Raw genomic sequence first — 22021 nt, 5'->3', positions numbered from 1 at the left:
ACTAAGAGAAATGTCTTAACATTTTCCATCAAATGTTTGGTAGGGACTTGGCTTAATTATTTAGCTGCCTGAAATTAAAGTATTTTAAGACCAGCTATTCCCACACTGCAACTGTTCTTTTGCCATTCTGTTATAATTAGGGAATAATGGAGCCATTGTCCAAACCTCTTTTAGATGGTGGGAACATTCCAAAGCAACTTGAAATAGATGTGTTATATCCAGTGGGAGATATGGTTCCTACTAACGATGTCATAGACACTGTGCCAACAATAACTACTTTGCATCAGGACCCAAGTAAGTTTTTTTTTAATTAATAGAATATTGAATTATTGAAATAAAAAGCTTCTTGAATAAGTGATTTAACTTTTGAGATAGTTACTGAGAAAATATTTGGGTTGAACAGATTTACTATAGAAAATAACTATTGTTTTGTAAATTTTAAGAAAATTTAAAAGAGACTTTTCAAATTTAGATAACTGAAGCTTTCATAATCTGAAATCTTAAACAGCATGTATAACTTTATCCATTTCTGCCTCCCTTGGCTCTTGAGGTTCCCCAGCTATCTCTACTCCTCTGTAGAGTTGAACTTTGAGTCAGAGCTACTCTCCTTTTTCCCCCTTCTAAAAATATTTAAGCCCCCCCAATAGGCTATTCATAATGTAAATACTTTGTTTAATTACCTACCATCTCAATCTTCTAAACAGACAAACAGCCTCCCTTAGTCTCTTGATTTAAATGACACTATTTATGATCGAAAACAATTATTAAAGGAGAAAATATGTTTAGGTGGCAAAAAAAATGTTTAGGTGTACAAATTATAATGAGTTCTGCTTCTGATGGGTGAGTTATATACAATATAATTTCAGGAGGTATTTTTTCAGGCTCCTGCTGTGTGCAAGGCAGTGTTTAGCTGTTGGGGAATACACCGACAGAATGAAAAATGGTTCTTACCCTCAATGACATTCTCTTCTCTCTGTGGGCAGGAAGCAGGAGAGAGTACAACATTTATATAGATACATATAAGGTAGTATGAGGGAAGTGAGAAAACACTAATAACTAGGTCCAGAAAGGCTTTCCATAGAAGGTAGCACCTGGATTAAAGCCTTAACTTGAAACTAAGGTTTCTAAGAGGCAGAGTTGAGAAGGGAGAGTAATTTCAGGCAGGGCTGGAAAGTGGGGGTTGGGGTAAGGCACAGAGATGGGAGGTGGAATGCTGTGCTTAGCATATAGGCAAGTGTATGAGGGGGAATAACGTGAACCAAGTCTACAAAGCTTAGTTCTAGTCAAACTTTGAAGGCTTTCAAAGCCAAACTAAGGAGCTTGTATTTTATACTAGAGGTGAGAGGGGGAGCCACTGAAGATTCTTCAGCTGGGGAGTGACAGACCTAGGCTTTAGGAAGATTGTTTTGGCAGTTGTATGGAAGATGGGCTATGAGGGTTGGAGACTAGAAGGAGACCTGTTATAAAACTATTGTAATAGCCAAGATGAGAGGTAATGAGACCCTGAAGTTATATGGTAACCAAGTAAAAAGGACGGATACAACAAGAGATTTCGTCAAGGTAAAATTGACAGCTCTTGGTAACTAATTGGATGTACAAAAATGGGTGGTGGTGAGGGAAAGTGAAGAGTTAGAAACCGTGAACCGGGGTAACTAGAAGGATGGGAAATTTGGAAGAGGAATGAGAGTTTTGTTATAGACACATTTTATTTGAGATATCTGTGGGACATCCAGCTAGAAATTTCCAGTAAGAGGTTGGTGATTGCAGGATTGGAGCTCAGGAATGATTATTGTGATACAGGGCAATAAACAAGTAAAAATGATAAACCTTGAACTATGTATGCCCTTTAGGGCACATTTTGCCATGAAGATGTGCTTATTTTCCTTATTTCAGAGTAGCACCAGCCCTTGAGTTTCAGACCTAACTCCTTTGTAATCGATGACCCCAAAGGAGTATTAATTTACAAAGTAGAAGAAAGGGATCAAAATGCTACCTATGAAAGTGCCCTAGCACTTTGCTTCATGGAGAAGATGAACACGGATATGGCTGAATTCTTTTCTGTTGATGAAATTGACAATTCTCTCTCCTATCCTTTGGAAGGTGGGATAAATGACTTGTCCTCCCCACCTCCCACTTTCACTTCCTAGTGGGGTAAAAGGACCTTCTGGTCCTCATAACACCTATGACTTTATTAGTGGCTTGGATCAAATGGAAAGAATGTTACAAGAATTGTTTACATGATTTTAGAATAATGGGGAAAAAGATTGTAGGGCATAAGCATGAGTTAGTAGCTAATTCATGGAGGTGGTATGGTACCTTGGAAAGTTGAAACCCGAGCTAAGTGACAACCTCTTTGTGTCTCTTTCCTCATATATAAGATTTGAGTAGGCTTGATGGTCTCCAATCTAAAAATCCCTTCCACCTTAGAATCTGTGTATGTATGTCTATGTATGTGTGTGTGTGTTAATTCATTTTGTTCTCTTCCAGTAATGCTAGATCTAGAAGAACAGAAGACAGAAGAACAATGGGAAGAGAAACGGAGAGAGAGGGAGGAAAGGCGTCAGAGAGAAAGATTGGAAACTTTTGAAAGGGAACAAAGAGAACTACAAAAACTGGATCAAGAAATGGTGATGAGTACCACTTAGTACCCAGTGCTTCTGTAGAATATTTTCCTGTCTTTGGCACATCTTTTAAAATCTTTTTCTTGGCAGCCATTTTTCCTATTTTTTGGTAGTAGCCTTAATTCTTCATTCTCATTCACCTTATATAGTCAGTCAGTTGCCAATTTTTTTTACCATTTTTCTCTCCACATCTCATATAAATGTTCTATACTCATATAATTAACACCCTAGATCCTCCCCTCTTGCTCAAACTATTTTAAAAATAGCCTCTTATTTCATCTCCATTTTGTGTTTCTTCCTACTCTATATTCCACATAGTCACCAATGTAATGTTCTAAAAATTGAAGGCTGACTATGTGTCTCCCCACGGCCCCCCCCCCCCCCAAGTAAACTCTGATATTTCCCCTGTTGCTTCTAGGTTTAAATACAAACTTCCATGTTTGGCATATACTGTGCCTGGCCTATACTGTGACTACCTACAGTCTAATTAAATGTCCCTTTTTGTTATTCCTCACACCTGACACTCCCATCTCCTGGCTCTGTGCTCTGCATTGGCTGTCCCTCTTCCCTGGAATGTACTCTCTCCTTCCTACTGCATCTGGGATCCCTTGTTCTTTGAAGATTCCTTTATGGGGTCTTTCTTGGTATTCTCCAGCTTCTAGTGCCTTTCCTTTCCAGCTAACTGTGGATCTGTTTTTATATATGTACATACATGTTATCTTCCTAGTTAGAATTGTAAGCTCCTTAAGGGGAAGGAGTTGTTTTGCCTTGAACACCATAGATGCTTAAGCAGTGCTTATTATTGTGAAAACAAATTCTCATCAATTCTATTTTCTAGAGATTACTTGAAGAATCATTGAAAGGTGAAGGAGAAAAAGATATTAAAGAGTTAGAAATCATCGACAAAGAAATTGTCAACCCTCTAGAGAAATATATGAAAATCATACAACAGAATAAAGAACAGGAATCAGTAAGTAAGGTGAGAAGACTTTTTAAAGTATAGTAAGAGAGTGGATTGCAAAATAAATTAGTAGAATATGCGATTCTGTAATACTGTGAACAGTCAATCATTAAAGCCTCTTTGATAAAAATCACAGAGGGGTAGCATTATTGTATTAAGCTCATAACAGAGAATAACTAAGCATGATTATTTCACATATTTAAAATTTTTTCTAGGAGCTTCTATGCCTTCTGTTTCAGTTATACATCATGACAGTCAGACAACACAATTTAATAAAAATTGGTGTTTGATTTTAAAGAGGGAGAGGCATAGTCCCTCCCCACCTCTATACAGCCTTTGTCTTTGGGGGCACACTTAGAGATTTTTGAATATGCTTTAGACAGGTAACTGAATACAGTAGAGTTGCTGTAATAATTTAGTAGATCCTCATTGAAGTACTTGAGAATACAAACTATAGATAATTATTGTGGTATTCTACTAAATAACCTAATTTATTGGCTTTTTTAGTCTTAATTTTCATATTTTTATGTTTTATCTATAATTATAAATTACAAAATTTACATAACATACTAAATATAGAAAATATTTAAATTTATTTTCCTCTACTCTTCAGAGCTCAAAAAAGGAGGTTGTGGAAGAAGCATCAATAGAAGAAACACTGCTGTCTAATGATAAAGCTGACAGGTAATGATATTCCAAACATAATTAACACTAGTTTCCCTATATAGATAATGTTTGAGTTCATTATAATTTCACTGAATTGACCTATTGTTTTGGTATCACATAGATGAAGTTTGAATGAACATGGTATAGACAATAAATTGTGAAGAAGGTTAGGGAAGCCATAGTATGGAAATCATGTCAGTAAAGAAATAGGCCTCTCCCTCAAAAAACCCCAAACCTGACCATTTAATTCCTAAATGCTAAGAAATAATTTGTCTAATTATTCTTTTACCTCTTTTCCTTTTTTAGTTTGTCAGTTTCTGATGAACCAGATGACTTCTGGTGAGAGGTTTGCTTCCCGGACTCATACTCCTAACAGTGTGATGTATCAAGTTTGGGCTCAGGTTTTCACTGTTGTAAGCCAGAATATTTAATAAAGATTTTACGTAGAAAATATATGTGAGGTTGCATCTTTCTTTGTGGCAACTGCATTTCTTAAAGAGCATTGTCTTCAAGGACTTATTGAGAAGTATTTAATAGGTGCTATTGGGATAAATCAGTATTTCTCTTCCTCTTAAAAGAATGAGTAGTTTTGGTAAAATTATTGAAGCATTTTGCCTTACTGTTAAAATAACGTTTCCATTTTTCCTAAAGTAACTTTCCCTTTATATAGAAGACTAATATTAGTTACAAGGCTTAATTAAGCACACAGGTTAAGTTATCTCCTGTCTTCAGTGAACAGTTCTCTGAAACATTCACTTTTAGTGCTAATCAGTTGAGCTTTTTAAAAAAGTGTGTGTTCCCTATCCCCCTAGCTTTTTATAGCAATATGTGTGTGTATGTATGTATGTATATACACATACACACCTTTTAAGGGAACTTAACCTGGAACTCTACTTTAATGTTTAGTATGTAATATTAGATTAAAAGAAGTTAATTCTTTCAGATAACAGCAAAATTGTAGAAAAACAGCTTTCCATCATAAGTACACAATGTAGTAAAATTACTTGTCATATCGTTTTGTTTTATTTTCCTCAGGGCTTAATGAGAAGGTTGGTTTTTGTTTGTTGGGTGTTCATACCTGTGATTTCACTGGCCTATGGGACTCCCATGGAGGAAACTCCCTCAATGTAGATGAGTGACTGCTTGTGACTCAGAGAGTCTCAAAGAGGGGCCTGAGACACAAAGCAGTGAAGCGGTTTGTCAGAGTCACACATAGTACGTGTCAGTAGAAGGGCTTTAACTTGGATCATTCTGACTTAGCTGCCTATCTACTATGCCACTTTGCCTTTCTCCTAATAAAGGGAATCATACAGTTAATTTTTTTATTTGTATTTATTTATTTATTTATTTTTTGGTGAGGCAATTGGGTTTAAGTGACTTGCCCAGGATCACACAGCTAGTATTAAGTGTCTGAGGCCAGATTTGAACTCAGGTTCTCCTGACTCCAGGGCTGGTGCTCTATCCACTGTGCCACCTAGCTGCCCCATACAGTTAATTTTTTTAAGTGGCTGTTAAAAGAATATCCTAGCTTAAGTTTATAGTATGGGAAATTTCACAAAGAATGGGTCATCCATATACTAGGAAATACAGAAAACCACAATAATTAGAAAAATATTGTTGCATGTAAACGCAAGCATGTATTGAAGAAGTAAAATGTGTGAAACAGCATGCCATATTAAAAGGCTTTCAGAAGAATTATCTTTATCTAGATCAGTGGCAGTATGTGTCACTGATCTAGATAAAGATAATTGCTCTTTGAATGCCTGCAGAATGAATGATTTGGTCTTATTTCACTTTCAGATCCCCTCTTTAATACCATTCACAACTTTAGAAGAATAGTGCTTTGTTTGCTACTAGTTGTTATTAATCCAAGTTTCCCAAGGTATACATGCTTAAAATTTTAAATAAATTATATTCAATTTCAAGAGATTTAATCTAATTTTATGAAAGGATTTAGGAAGGTACAAAATACAATTAGGGTGCTTGTAAGTAACCATTATAGGACCTTTTTGTGTCAGAACTGATGAGAAGATTTAGGGCTAAGGTGGCAAGCAGAACAGTTAATTATTTGATCATGCTTCACAATAAATGTAAATAAGAATCTGTCAATTTAGCTGTTAAGCCTGGATTATAAGTATCATCATCTAAGATACTGGCTTGAGACAGTGCCCAAAATGTTCAAATATACAATTAATGACAGGTAATCAAAATGATGGTTAAAAGTATAAATAAAACCTTACAGAGGTGACTTAATGTTCATTCCTGTTACACATTAGCCCTTGATTTAAAAAAAAAAAGACTACTGATAACACATTCCTTTTTACCCTATTTATGGATTTGATATTCCTAGGATTTGTAAACATTAAATGTATTATTATATATGAATGTATTAAACACATTATAACAAAACATATAAATATACATACTTTGAAGCACCTTTACTTAAGACAGTTTTAAAAGGCAAGCTGTTCCTTGCTGAGGTCCTTTCACCAAGTCAGTAGCAAGTCTCGTAACAATCTAGGCCCTGCTAATCTCATCGGTACATATCTTCTAACATTGTTGATAAGATAAGTAATTTACAATGAAATTTCATTTGAAAAATGTATAGTTCCATGGGACTATGAAATAGCAATATCATATAGCAAATGCAACTTTTGCAAAACACAATCCAATGCGTTACAGAGCTCTCTTGAATTATTCTTGCTTTAAATAAGATTTTTACCAAAACATGCAACCCTCCAACAAACATTGTTAACTAATTAAGAATGAATTTTCAATACATTTAGTTAACAATATTACTTTAAGACAGCCAATCCAAAGACAAAGTCAGAAAAGGTTTATGTATGCTAAAACACCAAGTGAAGGAAGCTATAATTTTATTTTATTACTATCAGTACAGCCACAACTACTTTTGCCTATATAGAATCTTAAAATAAGCATACACATGTTGGCTCTATTATCTACAAATATTTATTGTAACACTTGAATATAACTACAGGAAGCCCTTGGCACTGATAGAAAATATTGATTCACTGTTAGGTTACAAAAATTTATACATAGCAAAATTTAATGATCTTTACATAAAAAATATTAGACTACTTAAAATGAAACTTTCAAAAACTCCTGGTAATAGCTACCTAGAATTAGAAAAAGAATTAGGCTTTAAGACACTGCCTCCATTACTCTTCTATGAGAACACTGGACTATAGGACAGCACCTGTGCTGCTGTGAAAAATATTTAAGTCTCCTTCATGCAACAGGAAAACAAACACAAAATTATTCTGTCACTTGCTCTACATAGAAGAGAGCCTCCCCCAATGTAAAAAGGGTTAAATTAAGCATTTTAGGCATTTAATTAAATTTAATGATCCAAATGAAATGTAGTAAAAGATCAGTTTTAATAGCTTCTAAGTAATGTATGCTTCCTTTCATTTTTATACATTTTCACATAGGTATGTGTTTTAATATCCAGGAAACAGTCAAACCACAAGTTAACTTTAAACATGAATATACAGTGGTTAACTTTATGTTATGTAGCTTCTTTTAAAAAGCCTTGATATACCCAACAGCTATATTTATCATTTCATAAAGAACAACACAAAATTTACCATCACTAATATCCAATAATCACTTAATGTTTCTGAAACACAATGATTTTGAAGGCAAGTTTCTGTTAAATGGCTTAAACTCTAGCAGCTTTCATGCTGAACATCGAACTTCATTACTTTTGGGCCATAACTAAGATTTGTTTAAGGAAAACAAAATAAATACAAATTCTGATTTAGGTATCAAGTTCTAGAAAAGCAGGAGGTCTGTGGTCTACTTGTAATTTGATTTTAGATTGCTGGTATGAAACTTCAAATTCGCTATCTAGACCATCTACGAATTTTTTTTTGATGGTGGTCATTTTAATAAGGTAACACTTCTTAATTAAGAAAAGAAATTTGTGAAATGAAGTACCATGAAGAAGTCATAGTCTTCTCTTATATAAATTTTTTAGAAATTTAGAAGAAGTTTACATTAAGGCAAAGCTGGCATTTAGGAAGAAAAAAAAAACCATTACTGAGTCACACCGTTTTTGTTAAAACTGAATGATGTATAAAACAAATTCTATAGGGCTTGCCCATGGATGAAAATCTAGTTTGTTCCAGCAGTAAGTACGGCAGAATTATAGTGGCTCATTGAGGCTTTTCTGAATAGCTGCCCGCTGACTGGCTCAGGGAATTAATGTCATCCTGTCCTTGGACAAATCAGAAAGCCAGCTCATTAGGAGGAAAAAATAAATTTAGTCACCATATGAAAAACTTACAAGAGCCAAACTTTAACAAATGTCAGCTGTCAGAAATGGAACTTGGTAGGTAACTGTTGGCATTTATATGTATATAGATAAAATTCCTAATGCTGGAAAGTTGAGAGCGCCTACTAAAGAGCAAGACTGATTCCCATACCAACTGTGACCATACCAACAGAGGCAAAGTGAAATGTGGGAATGCCATTAATCTCAAAGGGTAAACAATCATTGTGTCAAAAGTGTTGCCTTTTAAAATGGCTGACATGAAACCTCCAATATCTGTTCTAAAGGAAGAAAGATTTACCCAGTGGAAGGTTTTCCTAGAAACAAGTCCCAGGAGCTTGACAGTGAAGTTTTTGTACTCCTATATTAGTTTGTTTGGTGGATATACATCTGCACTGCAGAGCAGCCGTTTGATGATTTGTCAGAGCTATAAATTCTTCTGCTGAATTACTCTGGCAAACATTTATGTGTAAGAATTGAGCTGTTCTTTTGACCGGGACTGGATATCCTGAAGTTCCTGTTCTTCTTTTGCTTTGATATCCTGGTAGGCCTGCATTTTGCTTGCATCCTTTAAGTAAGCCCAGTTAGAAGACAGTATCATGAGGAAGTGGATCTGGAAGAGAAGGGTGAGCATGATGGCTAGTGAGCATGTCAAAAGGCAAAGCGAGCTGCTAGTCAGATTAATAGATAGACATTCTTTAATAAAAAAAACGGGAGGAGGTTATTCTATATTAATACACGCATTCTGCTACTGAAGAATCAGAGGGTCAGTATAAGTGGCTTCCTGAGTTGCAAGCATGCCTTTCTATTTTGTTTAATATGAATGGGCTGAAGAGAAGTTAGTTAATAAACAAGGAGCAACTTATTTAAAATGGCCAAGGTTATAAGAAAAAGTGGAAGTGAAAAAAAGCAAAGCACTTTTGATCTATCACTCGGAGAGTGTTTAAGTCTGATGCACAAATCTGGGAATGCACTTAAGTTGGTGTTTAAATTTTAAAATAGGTATACAAAGACATTTCTTAAAAGGTAGGCAAGAACAAATCTTCCCTCCCCGCAACTGTGTTTATTTTGTGTAAATAACGGGAAAAAACCCTACAGTTTAACATGAGAATTTAAATAATGAATGTGAAAACCCAAACTAAAAAACTATAAGCAAAGCATGCAGTCTCTGGATTAACAGATTCTAGTGGTGACAGTTTACAGCTACATTTTTTTTTTCATTTTAGAACTCTCATTTCATTCAATGTCTGAGTCCATAAGAAAATTATTCATTACAGCTGATGGAACAACCATATTTCTTCCCAGCTCCTTTCCTTCATATTTCCTGTAACACAATTCTGCATCTTATGACCGTTATTTCTCTCATTTTCTTTTCAACATGTTTGAAATGTTCAGGTCTTTGCACAATTCCTCTTCCCATTAAAATCTTAACTTGCATTTCAAGAACTGGCTACTGAGAAATCAGTTACTACTGCACCGATACACAAGATTTACAATATCATTTATTAATTTATTTTGGAGATGGGGAGGGAGGTTTGAAAGGACTGATTGTGTTGCGCAAAATAGAATAATAAATTCCCTTAATGGAGAAAATACAAATGAGTAGTTATTTTGTCAATTTCTATCTTGCTGCAGCAGCAGTGTCTGGGAATTTTAAAATCAAACCATGTGACTTTCCAATGTGCTAAAATGTTTTAAAGGTTTTAAAACATCTAAAATTATTTTTTCTAAATTGAATAATTCCCCCCCTCCTGAAACACAACAAAAACAGTATATATATATATATTTTTTTTTTGGTGAGGCAATTGGGGTTAAGTGACTTGCCCAGGGTCACACAGCTAGTAAGTGTCACGTGTCTGAGGCCGGATTTGAACTCAGGTCCTCCTGACTCCAGGGCCGGTGCTCTATCCACTGCACCACCTAGCTGCCCCCAAAACAGTATTAAAGCCCAAATTTTAATGGTACTCTTTCGTCTCATTTTTAGCATTTGTGTTGGGATTTTTGTTTTGTTTAAATCTCTGAAATCAGATAAAAAGCAAGAAAAATAAATGAGGGATGAAGCAGGCATTGAAGAGTGCCGGTATTTGATCTAGAAGTAACTGCCTTAGAAAAAAAAGCAACTAGATGTTAACTCCAAGAAAATCTTGTCTTTAAAAGATACCCCCAGTGTCAGTAAAATAACTGAATCCTCACAAAAATATAGGTAATAGCCAGATCTTACCATTCTATAATTCATATACAATAAGTCACTTTATTAATTGACTAAGCTAATTGTTTACTGGAGCTATTTACAAATTATGGTCACAAAACTTCAAAATCTAGACTCTTGTTTTAGTCTATGGTGTCAGTGGTAGTTCAAGCCACACAATGTAGCTCTCTAAAACTCTGTATTGGCCTTATTTCAATTTAGAATTTAGTGCAGCAGTCTTCCCGACTCTTAAACTTCAAAACCGCATAGTTATATGTAGTAGCCATCATGTAGATCAGCTGGTGGAAGAGAACAAAATACAGGATAGTAAGATACAGGCAGCTGAGAGCTAAAGCCTCCGCTATTTCAAACTTGTTCATTTTCAGTTAATATTCTATGTTCTTTCCCCTTTCAAACCACTAGCAAAAAGATTTCCTCACCAAGAAACTGGGCTTTTTTTTTTTTTTTTGCCCATTTACTACTTCTTACACATACTTCTTAAATGTGAAGCTGTACTTAAAAACGGACATTATTTTAAGTGTCTATTAAATAGACTGGATTTGGGAGACCAACTAAAAATTAAAAGCTGGGTCAATGGTACAAGGAAAGAAGTCAAACACTTCCCTTGAGTTTTCCCAAACTGTCATCTCTACAGCAGTTACCCTCCCTTTCCCTACCCTTTTAAATAACTAGGGATAGAACCAAGTCGATTCCAAAGAGAAGAAATGATTACAGCTTTGCCTGGTACAAAGTCTTCAGAGCATCTGAGATACCCCTTTGTTCTACCAATCTTACCTGCTTTTCCTTCCTGACAAAACCTGGACCATCACACACTTTTAATTACATCCTTCCATTGGGAAATTTGGGATTTCGTGGCTAGCAACAAGTCATGTTTCAAGTCAGAATTCTTGAGGGTACGAAGCCCAGGACAAAGTTCATTAAAATCATTTGCCAGTGCTTATCAACAGGCCAGGGTGTTTTAGATATGTCTTCCACTGATAGCTTTTCTTTCTAGATCGTCCAATTTAGGTTAATCCACGGTCTGTACCAAGGCAGTTTACAAACTACAGCACAAAGAATTTACAAATGTGAAACTTAACTGTTTGAATGTTGGTGGTGTTTTATTTTGTACAGCAAGATGACAAAAGCTAAAAATGAAGCTTTGTTATTTTATATTTTGGGGAGAAGATGAAACTAAAGGGTTCCAGGGAGAACATTACTCACCAATGCGATCACAGTGGCACCAGCTCCAGCACAGGCTACGATGAACAAGTGATAGGACATATAGAACTAGGAGAGAGCAGCAGCAGTGCATGGACATAAGCATTTTAGTCCAGAATTAAGCATACTCTGTAACAAAGCTCAGGGGGCCTCTTATAGCTCCACCACTTACATGGTAAAGATTCAGTGAAGTGTGTTCCACTTTTAAGAAACCTTAAACATGTATGATGAATGATGCTTGACAAAATGATTCTCTTCTACAAAAGAATTTAAGGATAAACCTACTTTAAGTAGTACTTTTAAGTTTTACAAAGTGCTTTAAGGTTTACAAAGTTCTTCAGAATAACCCTTGAATGTGAGTGATCTTAGGAGACAGGTTGTAGATGATAAATAGCAGCGTTATAACTTCACAGATAAGAAAATTGAGGCTCAGATTTGTTTAAACGATTGAACTAGTTTACTCCAGGTTATAGTTAATAAAGTGGGAGAGCTAGCTTATGAGTCAAGGTCTTTTGATGAGGTCCACTTCTCTTTCTCATATGCCACACTTCTTAAACATTAAATGCCTTTGGGGGGGGGGGAGTTGGGATGGTTTAAAGCAGACTGTAGGCTTCGTTAGAAAAGAAAATTTAAAATTTAAGCAATTTGTAGCCAAGGTATTAGCAGTAGTTGACCAACTAGATCACTCAAATGATAAAGCATTTCTGCAATTATTGCATAAATTAGGTTTTGAGTTTTTTTTTAAAACCTTGCTTTACAAAAATTCAATATCTGTACAACCTTTTTGGGCACCTCTATTAAGTAAGGTGGAATGAGAGAATAATAGAACTGGAAGGATTTTGAGTGTCTCTTAGTTCAAGTAAACTGTAAAACAATGAAGCTAAACTAGGTAGACTGTGAGGTTCCTTCTAAATCTTGCTCTATCAACCTTTCCTTTTATTGAGGGAAGCTGAAGCCTAAAGAACTCAAGGGAACTGTCCAAGGTTTTTCAGTGAGTTGGAAGCAGTCTGGTCAGTGTTATTTGTACACAATGTTACTGTATTCACACTGTAACAAATGGTCTTTTTTGAAAAACTTGGGTGGGGAGAAGTATTTACCAAAAAAAATTCTTTTGGGGGACAATGAGGGTTAAGTGACTTGCCCAGGGTCACACAGCTAGTAAGTGTCAAGTATCTGAGGTTGGATTTGAACTCAGGTCCTCCTGAATCTAGGGCTGGTGTTTTATACACTGCGCCACCTAGCTGCCCCCTATTTACCTAAAATTTTAAAGTTTCTATGAATCAGGAGGTTCATGCATTCACAGGATTGAATCTTGAGTATGATACTGTCTTTCTTGCGTGGAATGCCCTACCCTATTCCGGAAACAAATTCCAGCATCTCCATGAATGCATGCATATATGAATGAACAAACGAATGAAAAAGACCTTTGTTAAACATTTACAACATGCAAACTATTAGGGAATACAAATAGGAAGATCTCAAGGATCTCATAAATCTAATAGGGAAGAGACTTCACATATAGGAGGTTTCAGCTGCAAGTCAGATGGAAAGTCCCGGTAATCCTTAGGGTACACTGGCAAGGGAAATGGTAGATTATCTTTAGTGTCATTTCTATTACTAGATCCAAATCCATTTCTTCTTGACATTTGACAGTGCCAAAGGCTTTGTCATAGAGAACTTTTTTTTCTGGTTCTAAAGTAGCTGTGGCTGCTGAGGGAGGTGAGGACTGCAGCACCTAAGGAGGCATTTTGCCAGGTTGTATCACCATAAAGGTTTCTTTCCTGGATGATGACTATGGTGGCTAGGCTGGAAGCAGAGCCAATGTCCTGATGGGTAATACTATTCTCAGGACTCTTGGCTGTACTTGCCTGTAAGTTGCAACTGAATAGTCACTGGTGTTAGGGGTGGAATGGATGATGGATCCCTTTACTCCACAGGGGTTGCTTCCCTCATGATGACTTCAAGGGTCAGACTTTAAGCCTGGTGTCTACTGAATTTACAAGTCCTTTGGTACTGAAACTGCACCAGCCTGTGTGGGTCAGAGGAATGGGAATGAATAGATGGGGAAAAGCTACCTAGCCACATTTCCTAGAGGAAATTAGGTGTCACTTATGTCAGCCCACCTGTTCTCATATGGTTGTCTTAGATAAGGCAGAGCAGTGGTCCTGAAATGCAGAAGGCAGTGGTAGCAACCAGTAATCAGGATTGCATGAGTCAATGTGATCAAGATTTCTCTGACTAATTCAGTCTTTAATTTTCTCTCCCCTTTTCTGAATGTTCTCAAAACCTGCATCATCCAGCCTATGGCTGTATCATATACACAGTATATAACCAGCTGGTGTTACAAGTTTTTGTGGTTTAGAGTATAAAGTGAAAACCAAAGGGAGACACTTTTCCTTCTGACTGTAAAAATGTAGTAGAGCAGATTATTTCCACACCTCACCTTTCTCCCACCGCAAGGCATTGCAAGAGGTGTAAGCTTTCCTTAGTCAATGGGTTTGGGGGCTGGAGATTCCTTGTTGATGTCTATGCTTTAAAAGCTATCTATGTCTGTTTTATCAAATAACTCCATTAACCTAGGGGTCATGTGGTCTCAAGTCATGTAGTTCATTTATCTCTGCCCTTTAGGTATTTATAGAAATAAAATTCTTTCACAATGAGTTCAGCTTCCAGCAAACATCTAGCATTCTGGATGGAGGTTTAAACCTTTGACCCATTTAATCCTGTATATACTAGGCTGATTGCTGGTGTCCTCCATAACACTTCCTATCATGTGCAATTAATTATTAGCAGATATTTAAAAAGCAATTATGATTGCACCTAACTTATATGAAATATAATATAATAGTTCAAAGGAAAAGAGGCAAACGATTATGCAGAAAGTGCCTACTAGCTATAGTTGCCAGAGAGGGGGTTAAACCCTTTCCTGCCATAAGTTGAACCCTAAGGAGTGACCACCAGCCAGCAGCAGTCTGTTCCAGCTACCTCCATCAGAGTTCTTTGATCTAGAGAGTCGAGGGAGGCCTGTCCACTGGAACTAGCTAGAAATGCTTATATTCAAGTCTCAGACTTTAGGGACTTTCATTTCTATCTCATCACCATTGTACTATAGTATATATATAGTATATAGTTGAAATTTTTGTTGCTCTTTCAAACCTGACCTATCAAGAGATACCACCCCTGGCTGTAGCCAGCATTACCATGGCCACTGTCACTGTTACAGACAGGGCTGCTGTCTCAAACTCCAGTGTTCTGTAATCTAGTTCAAAACTCTGCCTCAGCTTAGTGCTCATTTGAGACACTCACAGGGTGAGAAAAAATGGCATCCAGGGAAAGATAAATGTTTTTTGGATGAGCCTTAGTTTCCTCATCTATTATATATATATATATGATAATATGTAATACAACACTATAATATAATATAGATATATTAGATAATATAAAATGTCCCATTCTTAGGACAATGCTTGTAAACCTTAAAGCATTATAGAAATGAGTGATTATCAATCTTATCAGATTATAAAACTCAAGCACAGAGAACTTTTCTTATTTTTATTTTTTTTATATTACTTTGCCATGTCTAGGTGCTATGCTTATTGCACAACACACTTGCAAACTTTTTTTTTTGAAGTTTTTTTTTTAGGGGGCGGGGCAATGAAGGTTAAGTGACTTGCCCAGGGTCACACAGCTAGTATGCGTCAAGTGTCTGAGGCTGGATTTGAACTCAGGTCCTCCTGACTCCAGGGCTGGTGCTTTATCCACTGCACTACCTAGCTGCCCCCAGTACTTGAAAACTTTATCTCTGAAGTTAAGACCATCCAAGAAAATTGAAGAATCTCTCTTATTTTTGAAGACTTATGCATAAGGCATTCCTCAAATATGTAGGAAGGTCTTTCTTAACAGAATTAAACCCATTGGTCTTGTACCCTTTCTACTTAAGGAAACTCAGTTTCCCAACCCAACTTCAGAAATGACAGTGCATGACAAACCCAACAGCTGAGGGCCACTATACCTCATTCGTGTTGCAGATGCTTTCTAGGGTTGAGCCACATGCCCTGCCTGGCAAGGCATTCCAAGGGATGATACCTGCAACAGTGAATCCCAAACTTATGTTAGATCAAAGCAAAAAATGCATTATGGTTTTTCATAATCAACCTTACTACTTCAGATCTCAGTTGTAATAACAATATTACGATTACTACTACTAATAAAATATGCTATCACCTTCATGAATGGGTTTTTATACCACTGACATATAAATAAGGTATGTCCCTAAAATAGCATCTGTACCCTTAATCTTGGGCTATGTCCACTTGGCATGTCATCTGGGAGAGAGTTAAGAGATTCTTTTACCACGAACTGGAACAGAACTTGTTGCCTTTCAGAGGGCTCCAAAGCCATGCTGCCAACCTATTATAAAAATCTTTGTGATACAGCATGACTTACATGGAAATGTATTAGCATGACTTCACATGTATAACCTATGTCAAACTGCTTGCCTTTTCAGTGGTGTAGGGAGAGGGAGAGAGAGAATTTGGAACTCAAAATCTGAAAAAAGAAAGTTAATTGTTTTTACATGTAATTGGAGGAAACAAAATATTAAATAATAAAATAAAATATTTGTGATACATGCACATTTTGTTCAATGAGTCTGATTTTTGCAAAGACAGGCTTTTGAGTATAGTACTCCACATGCAGGAAAATGCTAACTTTAGGAAGCATAGATTTCATAGATTTTTCATAGATTTGTGAAAAAAATATATTTTTCTTAAAACTACAATAAAGCTCCATCATAATGCTCCTTTCTTGACCACACATTCCATCATATACATATTATAATGCAGTTTCTCTATCATTGTAACATAGGAAGCTAATGAAGTTTTAAAAATCTTTATCCCCAAAAGCCAAAGTCATAATGCACTTCATTTTATTTCAAAACAAACACTTTAGAACAGTCATGTAATTATGTGCCAAAAATATAATCAGCCCACCCTTGCCCCAGGAGATCAGTAGAGAATAGAAGCAAAAATAACTTTAACACCCCCTACTACTTTGCCATGGGCACAGAATAAATCTTAAAATCACTCAGTGAATGCATGAGTATGAATATCTGTCAGGCTATTAGAAAGATACATTCCATTTTCAGGATAACGTGAGATCATAGAATTTCCAGTTTACAACCTCCTACACTGGGCAAATACGAAAATGGATAATGTAAGGGGGAAAAAACCCTATGTAAATACTTTGTTCTCAAGCATGTGAAAAATATTTAAGAGTCATTTATAAATCAGCTTAACATTCAACATAGCCCGTTCTGTTTTTAATCTGGGATAAAAAAACAAAATAAAACAATTTTGTGGGAAGAAATGTGTCCAAAAGGTAGTTTTAGGAAGAAACATGATTTCTTTTTGCTTTGCATAAGTAATCGTGGGTGAGGAACTGAGGAAGAATGAGAAGCATGAGGGGAAATAACTCTCCCTCTCTCTCTAGAGATGGTTCCAAAAAGAAAATTCTTTATTCCTTCTTAGTCTGGCCATGTAACTCATCTAGGCCACAGAAACCAATTAAACCCTTTTAAGATTTTTAGTTTTTCTCTCATAGATTTTAAGTTGTATAGATTCCTGCATAGAGGAAACTGGTGGATTTGTTTTGATGGATTATCCAAATCTGTTGATAAGCTTAGCTGGCAAACTTGGAAATCCTATGCAGGGGAAATCATGTTTGAATTGGTCCATGAAAATGCTTTTATATATCTCTGGTGAATAGTATACATTGATATGGCTTCAAAGTTTTACTGTGAACTTTATGTTTATACACAATGACAGAAAAATATCTCAATGTTCAGTTCTTTTAAAAGATTTATAAATTTGTAGTTATTTTATCATTTAAAAAAACCTAACCCTAAACCAAGAATATGATTAACACAGATGAGCTATAGAGATGATAGGTTGTTTACTATATTTATATAATCGAGCAGTTTGATAGAAGAAAATGGCTCATGGAGTTTCTTTTAGGGGCAAAAGATGAACCATTAAACTATATATTCAGACACACGTATGTGTGTGTTAGTGTCCTATATATAGGATATATATCTATATCCTATTTACACACACACACACACACATACACACACACAGATATATCCCACCTATTCTGTCCTATTTTTCCTACTGATGCTGTGTTGAAAGACAAACTTCATTTTTAAGTAGCTTCTCTTATTGATTATGTATTTATGAACTTCTTCCAACAAAGTAGATCAAAACCAGAGAAAGATGAAGTCTTAGGGAGTTGGTTAAGGTGAGGTAAGGTAAGTTGGTTCAAGTGAGGTTAAGTGACTTGCATATGGTCACACAAGTAGAAAATATAAGAGATTGGATTTGAATCCAGATCTTTTCTGACTCCAAGTTTAGTACTCTATCCACAATGCCATCATGAAACATATACGTTCCTTTGTAGCTGTGAGTAGTACATCAATCTGATAAACTGAGGATCCCTAGAAAGCAACAGAAAAACAAATGACATTGGGAGGGTGCCTCCCATGTAGTCTTTCATTCCATCTGAAAAATAAGTCACAAACTCAAAGGAAATAGAACAAATGAGATGGATAATAAGTTGATTAAGATGAAATTAAGTACCATATTGCCTGATATCCACACAGATCTGGCTCCCCGATGATGTCGAATTTGTCTGGGGGGATTTGATGACTTCACAAGTTGACCATATGTTATAGAACATAAAGACAGGTACGGCCGAGAAGCCAAAGACCCCAAGCCAGGCCAATCCAAGCACATAGGTGAGGAAAACAAACTAAAGAGAAAAAGAAGCAATCCATATTAAAAATTTTTTATCTTTTTAATTTTGTTTTTAATTTATGGAATAAAACAAGCATTTCCATTATATAGTACAATAAAAAAGATGATTGTACATGAAACTGTGTATCTACTATGCACAACTTGCTGTTCCTTTCAAATATACAAAATTATCATGTAAATTTCTTTTCCCTTTTTACCCCTTCCCCTTCATCACCCTAGAAATGGCTACTATTAGACACAAACAGGTATACATATGCAAAATTATTCTATACATACTTCTATTTATCAGTTCTTTCTCTGGATGCAGATAGCATCTCTCTTCCCAGGTCCTTTATCTTAAATTTGTGTATTCATAATAGTCAAAATAACTTATCCGCTCAAAGTCATTCTTAAAACAATATTGTTGTTACTGTATGCAGTGTTCTCTTGGTTCTGCTCACTTCACTCTTCATCATTTCACACAAGTCTTCCCATGCCTTTCTAAGATCAATGAGCTCAGTGCCTAAACTTATTGACAAATTGTACAACACTGTCAATGATCATTGACAGAGGCTAATTAAATGTGGTGGCTAAAGAGGTAAAATCTTGCTTTGTCACTTTTCAGTTAGTCATAGAGATCACTGAATTGACCACTTATATTACATAGCTGTAAATCAGAGACATTTATCCATTTAATTGATCCAGCCCCCAAAGCATTTATTAAGTGCCTATTGCGTATGAGGTCCTGAGCTAGGCACTCTATGGGAAGCACTGAATTTAGGAGCTAGGATGGACTTTAGATAGAATCTAGTCTAATCCCTTTATTTTAGAGATAAGGAAAATAAACCCAGAAAAGGGAAGGGACTTCTTAGGCTCATAGGATTTTCTTCCTAGTTAAATAGTGGCAGAGGTGATGTTAGCGCCCGGTTCTCCTGACTCTAATCCAGTAATATTTGTGATTTCATCAGTGCAGGTATATTTCTTCTTCTCCCTGCCTCTAAAACCCTATTCAGCTCACAAGCCCTCCACGGTTTTGTATCCTGTACAATTCTTGTCCATGGTTTCCTGTTTATCTTTCATAAGAGATTTCTCGACAGGCTGGAGGCCTTCCTGTTGTATTTTTAGTATGTTGGGTGCACCTGTCCACTATCTCTCACTACTGCTACCTGACCAGAGAGTGTCTTATGGTGCTTCTTTGTTTGCATGTTATCACTGGGGATATCCCACAGCTTAAGTCTACCGTGTGTGTGTTTTTTTTTTTAATTGCCCTCTATGTACTTTATAGTTTTAATTCTTCTTGGAATCTGGTATTGTGTGATCCTTAAGCTATATAGAATCACTGGGAGATTATTGGTGTTAAAGACATAGGTTTTCTGCAATGCCCATCAGTGAATGTCTTCTATGAATAACTGATTTTACAAGCACTACTCTGGATTGGACAGCTGTTGGATCATACCAATTGTTGGATAGATATGACTTTTGTAGGTAGCTTTATTATTATTATTATTATTTTTTTGTGGGGCTATGGGGGGTTGAGTGACTTGCCCAGGGTCACACAGCCAGTAAGTGTCAAATGTCTGAGGCTGGATTTGAACTCAGGTACTCCTGAATCCAGGGCCGGTGCTTTATCCACTGTGCCACCTAGCTGCCCCCGTAGGTAGCTTTATTTAAAAAAAAAAATCTGTTTAGGAAATGGCAACTGTTAGTAAGAACACTCTCTTAAAAGGATAGTTCCATGGTACTCTGCTCTTATCACCCTCATGTAGAATAATGCAGGGTTCTGAGCACCACAGTTAAGGAGTATTTGATAAACTGGCCAGTATCTAGAAGGTCAGGAAGGATAGTGAAGGGCCTTGAGTCTAGGTCATAGGTTTAAGGGGTTGAGTATATTTTGCATAGAAAGAGGAGGATGGGGAATGGGAAAAATAAGATGCATATTTGAAAGGATTTAAAAGGTTCTTGTGGAGAAAAGATTCAACTTGGGGTTTTTTTGGGAAGTTTCAAGGAAATCAATTTAGGTTTGATGTCAGAAAAACAAAATTCCTAATTTTTAGAGCTGTCCAAGATTCCAATGGAAGTGCCTTAGAGGGTGGTGGATTCCCTTCCCTGGAAGTCCAGAAGCAGGGGCTCTTATGGTGACATATTGAATATGTTATAGTGGGAAATCCTCTTAGGTATAGACTGCACTAGACAGATGCCAAGGTGCCTTCCAATTCTCAAAATTCTGTAAACTGTGGATGATAAAAGTGATCTCCTTATGGAGTGTCAGAAACCTTAAAGTTTATTTTAAAAAAGAAAGAGTTTAAAATAATCCCGAAGCAAGATAACTGTAAATTGTGCTGAGGGAAAAGTCTTCATATTTTCTTCTAGACTTGTTCAGTCTTTAAAATTTCACAGCAGCTTTGCAAGAAATGATTGGACTTATAAAAAGAAAAAAAAAGTCCTCTTCAGTGCTCACCCACGCTTTGCCGTGGGCGATCTCAGGAAGAATATAATGATATTGCTTCACTTTCTTGGTAACCTTCAGCCTTGACTACCAATTTTTGGAGAGCTTTGAAAAGCTGCCTCAAACACATTGCGGTATTTATATTCTCAGAATGTACACCCACAGGGAGCGTGTGGGCGAGAACTTGGAGTTTAAACTTTGTTACTGCCTTTCTATAAGGGAAGAGGCTGATGGTAAAGGCTTGAAGAACAAATTTTAACTTTCGGATGCTGTACCACTGGGGCCATCAACTTGTGCTATCCCAGGAATTCAGAGGGGAAAGGGAACCCTAAATGTGGTCCTATCCATTTCCACAGATTCCTAGGTAGACCAAGATGGTTCTTTATGTCACACCTGAAGCCTTCGCACTTTAGTAATCCTCACCTTTCTAAAAATACCCACATAGGAGGTAGCAGCATGTTGGCGGTATTTTTGCAACACTATATATTCTCTTCTAGCATATTTTCTTCTACTACTCTACAAACTATGTCCCAACCTGAGGGTCATCTCCATCTCTCTCTCTCTCTCTCTCTCTCTCTCTCTCTCTCTCTCTCTCTTTCTCTCTCCCTCTCTCTCTCCCTTCCTCTCTCAGTGGTAAAAAACCTTGTATGTTGCTTTTCTGTACAAATACTCAAAAGATTTTGCAGTTGAGTGTTCCTTCTAATGTGCTTCTGGGTACTTTTCTCTCAGTAGATCTCTCCCTCTGTGAGAAGAGAGCATGGGGCTGAAAGGAGGGATAGAAAAGAGAGTTCCCTGTTATTGGCAGCTTGTGGCATCTCTGAACATTCAGATAG

General features: G+C 36.4%; 2 protein-coding genes across 8 annotated transcripts in view; one reads left to right on the top strand and one right to left on the bottom strand.

Moving 5' to 3' along the window:
* OFD1 (OFD1 centriole and centriolar satellite protein) overlaps window positions 1-6026 on the top strand; it is a 61516-nt gene extending 55490 nt beyond the window's left edge. For 4 of the 5 annotated variants that reach the window (XM_043995859.1, XM_043995858.1, XM_043995860.1 and 1 more), the window contains exons 19-23: window positions 175-294; window positions 2488-2627; window positions 3460-3600; window positions 4196-4266; window positions 4555-6026. In XM_043995859.1, coding sequence (XP_043851794.1) covers window positions 175-294; window positions 2488-2627; window positions 3460-3600; window positions 4196-4266; window positions 4555-4591 — 509 coding nt within the window. In that variant the 3' untranslated portion in view covers window positions 4592-6026. Of the gene's footprint in view, window positions 1-140; window positions 295-2487; window positions 2628-3459; window positions 3601-4195; window positions 4267-4554 lie in introns of those variants that run through there. The other variant, XR_006355679.1, reaches the window with a different exon arrangement.
* A 1169-nt stretch (window positions 6027-7195) lies between these two features.
* The window catches only part of GPM6B (glycoprotein M6B), a 219748-nt gene continuing 204922 nt past the window's right edge, over window positions 7196-22021 (bottom strand). For 2 of the 3 annotated variants that reach the window (XM_043995863.1, XM_043995862.1), the window contains exons 4-7: window positions 18587-18758; window positions 15964-16037; window positions 11955-12020; window positions 7196-9155 (exon numbers count right to left, since the gene is read on the bottom strand). In XM_043995863.1, the coding sequence (XP_043851798.1) occupies window positions 9006-9155; window positions 11955-12020; window positions 15964-16037; window positions 18587-18758 (462 nt within the window). In that variant the 3' untranslated portion in view covers window positions 7196-9005. Of the gene's footprint in view, window positions 9156-10426; window positions 11030-11954; window positions 12021-15963; window positions 16038-18586; window positions 18759-22021 lie in introns of those variants that run through there. The other variant, XM_043995864.1, reaches the window with a different exon arrangement.

The sequence above is a fragment of the Dromiciops gliroides genome, chromosome 3, assembly GCF_019393635.1.
Source record: "Dromiciops gliroides isolate mDroGli1 chromosome 3, mDroGli1.pri, whole genome shotgun sequence".
NCBI lineage: Eukaryota > Metazoa > Chordata > Mammalia > Microbiotheria > Microbiotheriidae > Dromiciops > Dromiciops gliroides.
Note: the sequence above shows the minus strand (reverse complement) of the source record. Positions and strands in the feature narration are given on the sequence as shown.